Source organism: Rousettus aegyptiacus, unplaced genomic scaffold, assembly GCF_014176215.1.
Source record: "Rousettus aegyptiacus isolate mRouAeg1 unplaced genomic scaffold, mRouAeg1.p scaffold_m13_p_1, whole genome shotgun sequence".
In the NCBI taxonomy this organism is placed as follows: Eukaryota; Metazoa; Chordata; class Mammalia; order Chiroptera; family Pteropodidae; genus Rousettus; species Rousettus aegyptiacus.
The window spans coordinates 174,562,722-174,576,845 of NW_023416284.1; the positions used below are offsets into that span (position 1 = coordinate 174,562,722).

A 14,124-nucleotide genomic window follows, 5' to 3' on the forward strand; every position below is an offset into this window, starting at 1 on the left:
ACACATAAAGTATTAAATTCTAAAGAGTTCTAATTTTGCTCAAAACACCGCTTGTTGCTGCGTAAATCATTCAACTTTAGACTTTGACTCTATATACCAGCTTCTATTTTCAAAAAAATCTATTTCTGCCAATATAAGATGCATTTGAAATTCTTTCCCTATTTCGCACCCTGAAAATGATAAAATCGAAGGACTTTAATTCTGGAAAGGGTTAAGAGATTATCTAGCCGGTTTAGTCTTTATAATAAAGATAAAGTCACTGAGGTGGAGAAGGAATCGGTGGCTTGCTTATTATCGCATCTATTTAGGAACTAATCAGATGCAAATCCGGGGTCTCTTGGCTTCTAATCTAATACATTTTTCCACACTGTAGTCTCTGTCTTATAACAATTCTCTACATGATTTATAACCCTGTTCAGTTCATCTTAATGTATGTGCTCTGGTTTACAATGGCTGCATTTTCTGCTCACCTCAATCTTGCTCTTGAAGTCGTGGTTCCATGCCAGTGATGACTATAACAGGGCTCAAGCTTAAGAGGCTCAGATAAACGTGGAGGATAATAAAAAGGAAGAGGCTCCAGTAGTACCTTCTGTGTCGTATTTTATGAATGTCTTTATGTATATCTCCCTGCTCGACTTTGAATTCCTTGAGATTAAGGACTGTGTCTTATTAATTTGTATATCCCTAGTGCCTGGCTTAGACTGTATCTAGGAAATGTTTTCCATAATTGAATAATAAATAAGCTTTCATCTTCTTAATCCTATATTCCATATTCTCCATCTCAGTGTCGTTCCTTTTTTCTTCTTGAATCAACTTTGTGATAACATTTTTGATCCATTGTAATTTCTGCTTCCTTCTCTATCATTATACAAATAACCATGGCCGCGTCTTATGTTTATTTAGCTTGATTTTCTTTTTCCCATAAATTGTGCAGTGGAAAATCCTGTAACCCTTGAACTTGCCCATTTTAGCCCCAATCATTTTAAATTTATATCCTGTCTTCCAAAGTACTGACCGTTCTCGGTACAATATAAGAACTCACATTCCATTATACTTTTTAATCCACGGTTTTATTTCACAATCAGTTCTTTAAACCCATTGTATTAACAAGGGCTCTCTAGAACCCATAGGATGTGTATTTACGTAAAAGTATATATTATAAGAGATTGGCTCGTACAGTTATGGAGGCTGACAAGTCTGAAATATATAGCGTGAGCCAGCAGGCTAGAGACGCAGGAGGGCCAGATGCTCTAGTCCCGGTGTGAAGACAGTCCGCTGGAGAGTTTTCTCTCGCAGAGAGTCTCTGTGTTCTAGTCAGACATTTCAATGATTGGATGTGGCCCACCCACATGATTGGGGGCAGTCTGCTTTACTCAGAGTGCACCAATTTAAATGTTGTTCTCAGTCAAAGAATACCCCAGATCATGTTTGACCAAATATCTGGGCACCCTGTGCCCCAAACTGACGCATAGAATTAACCACTGTACCCATTATTACTGATTTTTAGTATGTGGTACAATGACTAGATGGAATTTCATTTTTTTCTTTGTTAGTAACCAGTTGGCCCAACATTACTTATTTAAATAGTCCCTCCTTCCTTCTGATCTTCAATCAATCTCTTCATCGATTTAGGTCTTTTAATTGTATTTTAATAATGACTTACAGTTTATTCCACAAAGGGCTTCTGCATTCTTTCTTAGATTTTTCTCATGTACTTTTATATTTTTAAAAAGTTTGACAAGATTCTTATATATTGCTTTTTTTTAGTCGAGGTGTAATGGACATATAACGTTATATTGAAAAATTATCACAATAAGCTCGGCAATACTTTGTTGTATTTTTAATCTAGCATTTTAGTTGTTCCAGTTGAAAAGTTCACTCAGTGTTTTAGGCTACACTACTGCCAGAAAAGTCCGTCTGAAAACACCTGGTTTTCACATGCTATCAGAAGCAACGTCACAGAGGCAACCTCTTTTCAAAGGATTTCTAATATTCTGATATTCCCTCTTCCACTGAGAGGAGATTAAACCACCACATCCTCGGTGAATGAAAATGTTTTCAGGTGTTTCTCACCAAAACAAGTAGCAGGCCATCGACAAAAACAGTGTGGGATTGTGGAAAGGGACTAAATTGGGGTTTCAGAACCCGATTGCCTGCAAGTCCATGTTCAGCCTCTCGCCTGCTCTGTCGCCTGGGAAGGACACCTGCCTTCTTTCAGCTTCAGTTTCCTCATCTTTACACTGCCCTGCCAGGCTTATACGGCCAAAAAAAGGGGAAAGCAATGGCATTACTTTAAAATGATTCAGAGTTTATTTAGAAATGATGATGCACTCTGTATAAATCGGGTATCAACTATATTGTAAATTCCATTTTATGCTAGGATAATGGGCAACAGTACAAAAGTTATCAGGATTGGCTCACATTAGAATTGCCTGGAGAAGTGTTTAAACATTATTGACCCGGGGGTCTCCCTCCCAGAAATCCTGCTTTAATTGGTCTGAGCGGAGCCCAGGCATCAGTGTTTTTTAAAAGTTTCCCACAAGACTCTGTTCAGCTAGAGCTACCAGTTAACTGGTTTAAAAGTACAAAATGTGCTTTTAAATGTACCATCCCCCAAAGTGACTGTGATTCGTTTTTCTGCCAAATCTTGATCAGTTAGAGTAAGCATTTTAACGAGGTTATTCTTAATTTTGTCTCTTATCTCAGGTAACTGCTGGTGTCCCTCTAAAGAGAGAATATACCGAGGAGGTAAGAGTGACTGTTTTCAAGGCTTAAACGAAGAATCATTCAGACCCAGTTAACCACGGGCATGTAACTCAAATTCAGTGGATGAGTCCATCCCCAGGGACCTCTTAGAATGGTGCTTTTCTAATAATCCTAGAGGAAATGGTCGGGGCCAGGGATACAGTCCATTCAGTTAACTCTTCAATCTTGAGAAATACCAGACGTGGTCTTCAGCTACTGTTTCCTACTCACCCCCTACCCCCACCCCCAGCTCACAGTGTCCGGCACCGAAACAAACATAAAGCTTATACCCGTGTATTCTTTAGAGGTGGAAGAAAGACGACTTTTGGAGGATGTACAGTTAGCCTATGACTTGCATGAGCTACTTGACTCCCTTCTGTAAATATGTAGGTGTACTGGCAGCAGTACCTCTTAGCTCCTACAGGTGGCACCAGGGGCTCAAGCAGGGAGTCTCTGGGCAGAGCCCCCGCCCTCCTGCTGGGCCTTGTGCCTTCTTGTCCACCAGCCTGTGTGGCATGGGCACGCCACTAATGTCCTAGGCACTAGTCAGCCGCAGAAATCGCGGCCTGGCTCAAGACCCAAATCTACCGTCGGATGCCAAACTTGCCACAGTGGCCCTGCCAGTTTAGTTCGGCAGGTGTGGTGGGAAGCGGTACAGGAGGGTCTGGTTTCCTCACAGAACATCCAGCTGGTAGCGGACGGCTGCTGTAACCTCCAGAAGCAGATTCAGATCGCTCAGCTCTTTGGGGTCCCCGTCGTCGTGGCTCTGAATGTCTTCAAGTAAGTCAGCCTCCTACTTCCAGTGCAGCCATCGCGCTGGGCCACCCCGTACACCAGAGTTGTGTCTTGGGGATGTTTGGTCTTTTCTCTGCTTCATCTAAAAGTATACAGACATACTTTGCCCTTTCTGTTGGTTTAGTTGGGATTGTTCCATTTCAACAGAAGCGTTCTCAAATGTTACTAGGGAATGAAATTGTATAGAGTGACTTACTATCTCTTTGGCTTTTTTCTTTTCTTTTCTCTTTTTAAATTTCACCCACCATTTCTGTCCGAAAGACTGTGGATGATCAAAGGGATATGTTATGGAATTTTCTCAAGAAAACTCTTAACAACTTGAAATATTTGAGTCATGTCGGAGAGGATTTTTTCCCCGCATGCTTTTATTTAAGTCTGATTTATTTAAACACGATGTAACCACTTTTGATGTTTCAAATATATTCAGTGTGAGGGAGCAGAGTTCTCTATAAACGGTGAGTCTTTCTTTAAAAACAACATCACTAAACGAGTACAGATGCAAACCCGCAAACGTCTTCATTGCTAGGACCGACACCCGCGCCGAGATCGACTTGGTGTGCGAGCTTGCGAAGCGGGCGGGAGCCTTCGACGCCGTCCCTTGCTACCACTGGTCGATTGGTGGAAAAGGGTCGGTGGACCTGGCTTGGGCTGTGAGAGAAGCTGCAAGTAAGAGAAGCCGTTTTCAGTTCCTGTACGACGTTCAGGTAAGGTCCCGCCGCGGCGATTCACGGTGGCTAATGTTTCCTGCACCTGAACTGCGAGCCCGGCCAGTGCTGACAGTGCCGAGCACTTTCGCGTAGTTTGACCCCGTTTACTCCTCCGCAACAACCCACAAGCTGATAAGGAGACGGAAGGAAAGAGAGGCTAAGCCATCTGACAAGGCCACGGTACCGAGGACCGCCCAGCTCCTTGCCCCAAAGCCGGTGCTTTGGGAGGCTACACTCCATTTCCACATAGCAGGTGTCGGCGAGGAGGGGCCTTGGAGAACCACGGTCAACACAGTTTGCACAGAAACAGGACCTTTGAGCAACTTCGTAAGGCTTATGAAGTCACGGGCCATATTTTCTTCGTCTGTTTCTGCGGTAGCTCTTTTCCCTGATTTTGGGAAAAGCTCATTGCTTGAGCTATGTCTGATATATATTTTTTAAATGTTTTAATTGTGGTAAAATACCCGTGACATAAAATTGACCATCCTTACCGTTTTTAGGCGTCCAGTTTCGCAGTATTAACTACGTTCACGTGGTCGTCCAACCTCCATCCATCTCTGTAGCTTTTGTTGTCTTGTGTAACCAGAACCCTGTCCCCACGAAACAGCGCGTCTCCATTCCCCACTCCTGTCTGCCCCCGGCAGCCGCCTCGCCGCTTGCCCTCCCCACGAGTCTGACGGCATGTCTCGTGAGTATAACCACGGGGCGTTCGTCTTGTTGTGAGTGGCTTATTCACTGTCTGTTTTGGGCAACTGTAGCAGAATACCACAGACTGGGTTGCTTAAAAACGATGGAAATTTATTCCTCGCAGTTTTGGAGGCTGGAAAGTCTAAGATCGAGGTGCCGGCGTGTTCAGTGCCCGGCGAGGTTTTCTCTTGGCATCCTCCCTAGGCGGCCGCGGTGAGGGCTCTCTGTAGCGGCTCTTTCATAAGGACATTAACTCCGTTTGTGTCGGCTCCGCCTTCATGGCCTAATCACCCCCAGGGTCCCCACCCCTAATTCGACTACCTCGGGGATTAAACTTAAAGACATGAATTTCGGGGGGGGGGGGGGGGCGGACTCATTCAGTCTGTAGCATTCACTTAACAGAATGTCGTCAAGATGCATTTACGTGACTGCATGTGTAAGAATTTTCTTTCTTTTTAAAGCTGAATGATGTTCCATCGTATGCGCATACCATCCGTGGCTGTCCACCTAGGTTGATTTTACTCTTGGCTATCGGAAATGATGCTTTGAACACGTGTATAAAAATATTTCTTCCTTACTCTGCTTTCAGTTCTTTGGGGTATGTACCCAGACGTAGAGTTGCTAGATCGTCTGGTATATTTTTAAATGTATCTGGACAGTGAGCCTTCGCTAAGGAAACCTGAACCTCCTAGGACCTCGCGTTTGACCTCCGTTTACCCCCGTAAACAGCTCCGCTCTGAATTCTGTGGCTCCGGCTCTGACTGTCCTCAGAGGTCAGCCTCGAGCTGACTGTGCTTCTCTGTCCCTCCGTCCCTCACAAATTCTGTTGGTCTGTCTTCGGACGTGACAGCATCACTCCTCTTTCCTTTGCACATGGCAGAGACCAAAAGCGTGAGTGAAGAGAGGGCGAAACCGCGTCCCCTGTACCTCTGGAGTCGCGTCACCACGATCCTGGCGTTGACTCCATCGCTAAGGCCCCTGAGGGAGGAGGGCGTTTGGAGTGCCAGGCGTAATGGGCGCTTTGCACGCGTTAACTTCTTTAATCCTAACATCCCTCTTAGGGAGGAATTGCTGCTGCCCCCCCCCCACCCCCACTCCTTTACAGGTAAGGAAACTAAAGCAGAAAGAGATCAAGTAACCTGCCCAGTGTCCCATAGGCAGGAAGAGGCGGAGTTGGGAGGGTGTCTGAAAAGACGGAGGCTATCATCTTGCTCTGTCCTTCAGAATTCAGTACTGTATTCGAACGTGTGGGGGTGGACACTACTTAAAGGGACAGTACCTGCATGACCCACCTGAAGAGGAAACGGGAGTGATGGGCGTGGAATCTATGCCAAGTGAGAGAGATTGTAGGCACTCAGTAAATATTCGTGCAAAGAGAAAGACTTCGGGAATGAATTGGGGCGATTAGCCCAGAACGGATTTGTTGTGTTGTAAAGACATTTTATGAACAAGGGACTAGAATATTCTGGGTGACAGAGGTGGTAGAGATCAACAGGGGGGAGACTCGGGTTCAGCATGAAGAAATATGCCCTAATTAGAAGCCGCACGTTCTTTGCCCTGGAGATGTTACGCATGAGATAGAGGTGGCCCTGCAGTGGGCACGCCGGGCATGTTGAGGCCATCAGCTGGTGGCTGACCGCAGTGATCCTGTATTCCCCCCTGCACCTTGGTGCCCAGGGGAGCCTTGCCGGGGTGTCCACAGCGTCCGGCACAGTCCCCAGCCCTTTACACAAACTGCCGTCAGGGAGCTCACTCTCCCTGGCCTGCTCCCAGTGCCGTCTGATCGTAAGACACCCCGCTGAGTGGCAAAAGCAGTGGTTTTTAATGACTGGTTTCGTAAAGTGTGCCTTTTTTCAAGAGAACCATCCCAGGTGCAAAGGTCAGTAAACAGAAGAAATGTTTCTGAGTTACGTTGTCTCATACATGCATACTCAACCTAAGATGAACCCTTTTCGTTTCCACCGATACCTTAATTTTTTTCCCCTGAATTTTCCATTCTTCATGGAGATAATGCTGTTAAAATTGTCTGCTTCCCGGTGGAAAGGGGGGAAATCGATAATACTTTGGTCTGAAGTCCTGTATTTGATAGGTGGCCTCGAGGCCGGAATTCTGGCCTCCGTTGCCAACTTACTCCGCTCCTGTTTCTTGTGGTACAGACATTAGGTTTGAGCCGCGTAATTGCTTATTAGATAAGCCGCTTCTTGCTGCATGACAGTCTGTGCGGAGCTGTTGCCGCCTCCCTCGTAGCCATGTCCTTCCTTCACACTGGCAGGACGGCGGCAGATGACATGAGCCCATGACGATCTTCTCTCGTAACCCTGTTGTGGCGCAGTCAGTAACAGAGCTCACACTTTCTTTCTTCCCGATTTCTTGCATAGTGGGTGCTGATGGACTGAGTAATGGTTTTCTTGACACCTTTTCTGTTCCCTTTCTTTATCCCCCATGACCGACCTTTGGTGGTTGGCAGCTCAGTAGGTGTGGGATCTCTCTACAGGAAGGAAGAAGGGTTGAAATGTTTCTGGACGAATCACGCTGCTGCCTTTACTCCTCAGTGCAAACTGGGCTTCTGTGTGCCTCTTGGGACCTCCCCCGCCTCGAGGCCACCAAGAACGCATTCAGCACTGGACTGATGGTGTCTTATTTCCTGCTCCACCCCCACCCCAGTCTTGTGTTACAGAAGAAAGACACCTGAGATGGATCACTTGGAGGAAGTCGAAATAGTGTGGGAGCACAAGGCATGATTGCTTTCATGGTGGGGGAGAGAAGTCATCCCAAAACCCCCATGGAAAGAGGAACAGCTGGAGGGAAATAGAAATAACTGACCTCAGAGACATGGAGCCCAGACAGCAGCAGGTCGCAAGGCTCGATGGTGCAGACCAGCCCACAGTCAAAGCAAGAAACCAGTTTCACTGCTGACTTGGGGTCTATGCTAAACTTTATAGAAAATTGAGTTAAGCAAGCCACTGTTCTCCAGAGAACAATTCTGCACTCGTTTACAGTAGTAGCTTCTAATTCAAGAATAAGCAACTTTTGATTAGGGTACTGGAGGCAGCTGTCGATTAATTCAGAATGATAATTGAAAAAAATATGGAATAAGATGCAGTGGCCTAATTGCTTATAGGATGTTTATCATGTGAGAATTAATATATTTAAATCTGAAATACAATGCATCATTTCCTCTCAACATTTTAGGATGCTCACAGTCCCCTTTAAGAAGCTGCTAATAGTCTCCCCAAAAATCATCTTCTCTTTGACTTTTCCTTTTGTATTATTTTAACAGCTATATCTTTATAGTTGACTAATATAACATCACCATATCTGCAAACATGGGGGAAAATAGTTTTTAAAGAAAGAAAAACTAATTCACATTTACACTTCATTAGCTAACATCCCTTTTCCATACATTATTTCAAGCATATCTCACCCAACCTCATGGGGTGTGCATTATAGAGCAGAAATACATTCAGAGACAGTGAGGGACTTACCCCCTAACAGATGGGCGCTTGATGGAAGAAGTAACATACTATAATTAAAGGATAAAGCTTTCTTTATATTATCCAATGCCACTTCAATTAATTTTTAAGAAAAAAGAGAATAAAAGCCTTGGGATCATGTAGAATTGAATTAAAATCTTGATGAGGCCTCCTGCTACGGATAAAAATTTGGGCAAGTTAACTCATGCCTCTAAGCCTTATCTGTAAAATAATGTCTTCACCTGGTTGCCATGAGAACCAAATGAAATGTCTCAGCGTCAAGTGCGGGGACGCAGGAAGCTGGCAGTCAATGAGAGGGCTTCCTGAACTGACCTGCAAGAATTACCTTGGAACTCAGATAACTTTGCCAGAACTCTGGAGCTGGTTTCCTGTCCAAGTGGGTTAAAACCAGGCATTAGAAACCAGGGCTTCTCGTGCACCGAGAAAGAAGGGAACCAACCATATTAAAGCAAGACATCTGGCATTCTTTCTCCACTAGAATTTAGAACCACTAGCGATATAATGAAAAACTCAGTCGCTTTGGCCAAGGTCGTGTGGCACCGAAAGTCAGCTTGCAAATCGGTCTGAATCTTGTTTGTGAAATCGGGAGTGGAGATTAAAGATCACGTCGGTATCCTTCCTCTGGGCTAGCCTTGCAAACATTTCGAGGTGTAACCTTGACAGCAAGAGAGGACAGTGTTTGTTTTTATTAAAAGGTCTTTCCTGTTCTTTGAGTGAAGCCTTTCCCTTGATCACAGCGGGGCTGGATGAAAGGAGATCAAAACAGACCTGGAGGCCTCAGCCTAGGGCCACAGCCAGCACCCGGATTTCTGAACTATTGTACTTTCACTGCCTGAAAGTTGAGGAGCCTTTTCTCCCCTGCTGGTCTTTTTAAGGCAGGAGTTTGGGGGTTAGTTGTTTTTTTTGTTGTTGTTATAGTTGTTGCTGTTGGTTATTGAGGAATTATTTTATATTTCTTAACAGTTCAAGCTTCAACACATGCCAGTTGGTGGGCTTTCAAGAGTTATCCTTTAATTTGTAGCCAGAGCCTCATATTTTAAATAAATAGATAAGTGTGCATTCATATAAATACGTGTAAGGTATATTGTGTGTGTATATATAGAGAGTGTTTTTGATTATGATGAATGTATACATAATCTGAAAATGCTCACTTTAATAATTTTTAAATGAACAATTCTATCGTATTAAGTATATTCACACCGTATATATAGTTATATATAGTTATAATTAATAGAATGTTAAAACTTCAAGTGATGTTTATGCACATTTCTCTATGTCTTTCATTGCAAAGAAATGCTCCAAAGAATGCTCCACATTCCCACCTGGGCCACACCGCACCCTCCCACAAACACACCTCAGGTCTCTGTCAAAGGTAGATTCTTGGCTTCCGGGCCCTCCCAAGTCTCTCGGGCCTGCCGTGAATCCCTTACCTCCTCGGCCTGCCGTCTGCCCCACTCGCCTGTGTTTGACAGGTCTCATGAGCTCACACCCTACCTACTGTGAGAACCCGCCTGGCGTTCTCAGCCCCGTGTGAGTCAGGCACAGCGTGCCCCAGCTAGAAATAGCACCCGATGAGAAAGAAGCACTGGCCTGCATCTGTTTCACTGTGCATGTCACAAGGATTCCTGCGATTTCATTTAAGTGCTTGCTTCTAACATGAAAAACGGAATGTCACCATGATAGAAGTTGTTAGAAGTGGGTTATTTCATCTGAAATTATAGAACAGTCCGGAAAGACCAAGGGATATAAAATGAGCCGTCAGAGTCCCACTATATTAGCCACGTACCCTCCCCCTCCGCTCCGTCCACCCCCCCGGCCTTTCGGACTTAAGTTCAGACTTAATTTCCGTCAAGCTCCCATCTGCTATGGCGTAAGACCCTCACTGTCTGAATTTGTTTCCGCTCTATACTGCGTAGCCCACGGGATTGGGCAAGGTATGCAGGGACTTAAGTTCCATCAGACCGTTCTGTGGGAACGCCGTCTCTCTCCTCCACCTGAAAGGCAGGCGCTGAGGAACATCCTTTAACTGCCATCTCAGATACTGTCATTAAAGGCACCACACGTAACAGACCACTTCAGAAGGGGACACTACCACCATGAGATTTTAGGGGGAAAACACTCAAAACAGCACGGGCTTCCAATTGCCCCAGTATCCTAAAGGTTGGGTACTTGTCTTACTAATTTTTTTTTTGTTTTTAAACAGAAAACGATGTCTTTTTCCTTCCGTGAAAGTAGTTTGCTCGGTTCTTGAGTGAGACTTTAAGACCAAAAGTGGGGTTTTTTTTTCCTTCAGAAGAGCATCTCCAGTAGGTCAGTGAGGGGAATATGCTGCTGTACAATCAAGAAAAAGAGCCACACGTCAAAAACAAGGGCTCTTTGCACGTGAACATAAAGCCCAGGCGGCACCTGGGGGCGTGCACGTGGCCCGTAGAACACATGGGCGTTTACGGAGCGAGGTTCGTGGGGAGGAGGACGGCAGGCGGGCTATAAAGATACACGCACGTGAGTGGGCCAGGTGGAGCACGCAGCCCTCGGGGGAGAAGGGACCGTTAGCCTCGCCCGATCCCGGTAACTCCTTTCCGTGGACGTCGCGGTAATGTTCCGTCCCGTTTGAGAGCGTGAGAGGTCACCGTCGTGAATTCCTCTCGGTTACCGTTTCACAGGCACGAATGCAGACGACTTTCTGGCGATGAGCCTTTTCTCCTCTCTCAGACCCCGGCTGTCTCCACCTCACATCCCGGCGGCCCCGGGAGAATGACAGTCCTCTGGGCCTCTTCTGGGTGAACCTGCTGCCCGGGGCCCGCGAGCCAGCAGAGGTGGCCGCTCGGCGGCCGGCTCGTGCAAGTCGGCGCGTACACCTTCGGTAGCTCAGATGGACTGGTTTCCAGCCAAGGACATGCTTTGAGTCGAAGATACTGGGTCTGTTGTTCTCAGCAGCAACATAGAGCTGCTCCCGTAACACAGGGGACATGTCATAATGAACCCCTTGCACCTCGTGTGTGCTCAGTATAGATGAACAGCGATGGTTTCACGTTATACCTTTTCATTTAAAGGACAGAAAAGGCTGCTTACTTACCACGCCGCACTTGAAGATCATTGAAAATGTATGCTTCGTTTAAAATACAAAATACAAATTGAAATAATTACTGTGTCAGGAGATTTCTATTCAGCTTACGAGTTCATTAATTGATCCTTCTCTTTAAATATATCACGGGCGTCAGAATACATTTTGCCGCTATCACAGCCTCAGGACATTTAACGCCTGCCAATCCTGTGGCCTTGGTGAAACAAAAGAACGGTTGTAGCTTTTGTTCGGTTTTGCCGCTGAGGAGCGGCCGCGTGTTCCAACACTTGAGCGGTTGTGGACTTGTTGAAAGAAAGTGAAGCCTTGACAGGATCGTGCAGTGTCTCCATGGGTCTTCTAGGGCACGTTCAGAGCTGCCGGCCACACGGCCTGACCTGCAGGTGGAATGAGATGCCAATAGGAAACCCTCATGCCTCCTCCTTTGCTTCGATGCTAGCAGCTTTGGCTTTCACGTCTGTTTTAGTTCACTTCATGTTTGGTTTCCCTTTATTTTCGTCCATTTCCAAGATAATTTAAAAACTTAAGTAACTCCTTTTCTGGAATTTGTAGATCTGTTCCTTTGACTTAAAAGGCAGGTCTTCGATCATTTCATTTCGTTTTCATAATAACTCCAACAGACTTTCCCAGACGTTTTCAAGAAGGGTACGCTATCTGACTTTGAGCAGCTCAGCTTCTGTGAGCCCGGATTGCCACATCTACAAAGTGACTGTAATGAAGCGTGAAGGCCGCCACATCCTTCAGCTTACCTCGAACACTCCGCTGGCATTAAAGGTGTACCTACTTAGGCAAGAGACCGTACGACGTATAACAATTGGTCACAGTTATTTTCTGCGCTGTGCCACTGGTCACAGGTGGTTATATAAATTAACTAAAATTTAAGAATTTATTTCCTCAGTTGCCCCAGTCACATTTCAACTGCTTAATGCCCACATGAGGCTAGCGGAACCCACGAAGCTTCCGCTGGACATACGTTTAAGAGGTTCGAGAGGGAATTAACGTAGAATATATTCAGAGTTATATTCTCGGTGAAGATGAAGATTTAACAGCGTTAGTTCAAAAACGATCAAAGACACCGGTACAGATGCCAGGCTTCGTGGAGTGGCTTATACGTATGTTAAGCAACTGTGGGTAACACAAATGGAATCGTCACTATTTCCAGAATAAGCCTGCTTTGCCGCCGTTCACACCTTCGCTTACGCGTTTCCCCTTGTGTAGAATAATCTTTTCTTTCACCGCTTATTAAAATCATGTCCTTCGAGCACGATTCGAGGTCCTTTTTTAATGGCTTGCCGGCTTCTCCTGACTTCCACGCCTCCCCCAGCAGTCCGTGATCTCCCTCCTTTCACAGGACACCCACTCAGAGCCTCGTCGCCCACTCTGTCCTGCCGTGCACGTCCGCCGTCCCCTCGTCCCCTCTCCGTCACAGGGTCTTCGCACGCTGCGACGTCTCCCAGGTACCTGCCGTAGACGGTTCTTTTAGTCATTCAGCAGCCATTTATGAAATACCTGCTATGTACAAGCCACTCCCCTAAACACTAGGGGTGTGAGGATGGGAGATTGCGGTGAATAAATACATGAGTTCACATTTACGGAGTCCAGGGAAAGCCAGGGATGACTAATGCATAAACTCTTAATTTATTTTATCATTTTATTTGTTTTACCAAAGAGAACTAATATCATGTTCAGATCAAGATCGTCGGACTGAGCTTGGCTTTTTTTTTTTTTTTCCTTCAGCGATTACACATCTCCCCAAAAATCAAGCAGAGAAACAGTGGGAAGTTCCTTGCCTGCAGACAAAATATAAATAGATCGTATGCAATAGGAACCACCTTATCTGGGCAGTTTGTAGTTTTTATATCAAACCCAAAGAATGTGTTAGCTGAGATGTTCTTTTTATTTATTTTCTTGCGCTCATGAACAAAAAAAGAAAAATTGTAGTAGGACTCCTAAGAGAACTTTGGTCTTGGGATTTCAAGTTCCATTATTCATTCAGCACATCATTTATTCAGCATGGGGCTGCAGGGCACACACCCAGGGCGCCGATGGTACATTCCCCTACGCGGCATTGGAAGGCAGTCGGGAAGCATTCTCATCTCCAGGGTTGGTGAGGCTGCGGTCGGGGCATCAGAAGTGCGGAATGCCAGGGGCTCAGGTCAGCAGGGGTGCCTGTCAGGAATCACAGGGCTCGGGCACTAAGGGCGAGCGGAAACAGGCTCTCGGACCGGGATTCATGCCACTGACCCCTTCCTGCTTTCCTGCGCTGCCTTCTGTCTGGGTCATCTGTCGCGTGTGGGAGGTTGCCGTTTTCCTACAGGAAATAAAACCACAACTACGCAGTTCACAAAGTCAGCCTGGGCACCTGCTAGAAATTCCCAAAACACTTTCAAATAAACACTAGCAAGGAAGACAGTTTGGTTGTTGACAAGAAATTTATATTTCCTTATGCCCGAAAGAATTCAGAGCCGGGTTCTCCAAAAGATATTTGTCCAGCCATGTTACAGCAGCCAAAAGGTGGAAATAATCAAAGTGTCCATGGATGGATGAATGGACTTTAAAAATACGATGAAAATTCAGCCTCAAAAAGGAAGGAAATTCAATTACATGCAACAAC

General features: G+C 45.6%; 1 protein-coding gene across 2 annotated transcripts in view; it reads left to right on the top strand.

Moving 5' to 3' along the window:
* Nucleotides 1–14,124, top strand: part of MTHFD1L (methylenetetrahydrofolate dehydrogenase (NADP+ dependent) 1 like) — a 166,082-nt gene that overhangs the window by 101,570 nt on the left and 50,388 nt on the right. For both annotated transcript variants that reach the window (XM_016149137.2, XM_036222676.1), the window contains exons 22-24: nucleotides 2,707–2,748; nucleotides 3,425–3,525; nucleotides 4,067–4,244. In XM_016149137.2, coding sequence (XP_016004623.2) covers nucleotides 2,707–2,748; nucleotides 3,425–3,525; nucleotides 4,067–4,244 — 321 coding nt within the window. The remainder of the gene's footprint in view (nucleotides 1–2,706; nucleotides 2,749–3,424; nucleotides 3,526–4,066; nucleotides 4,245–14,124) is intronic.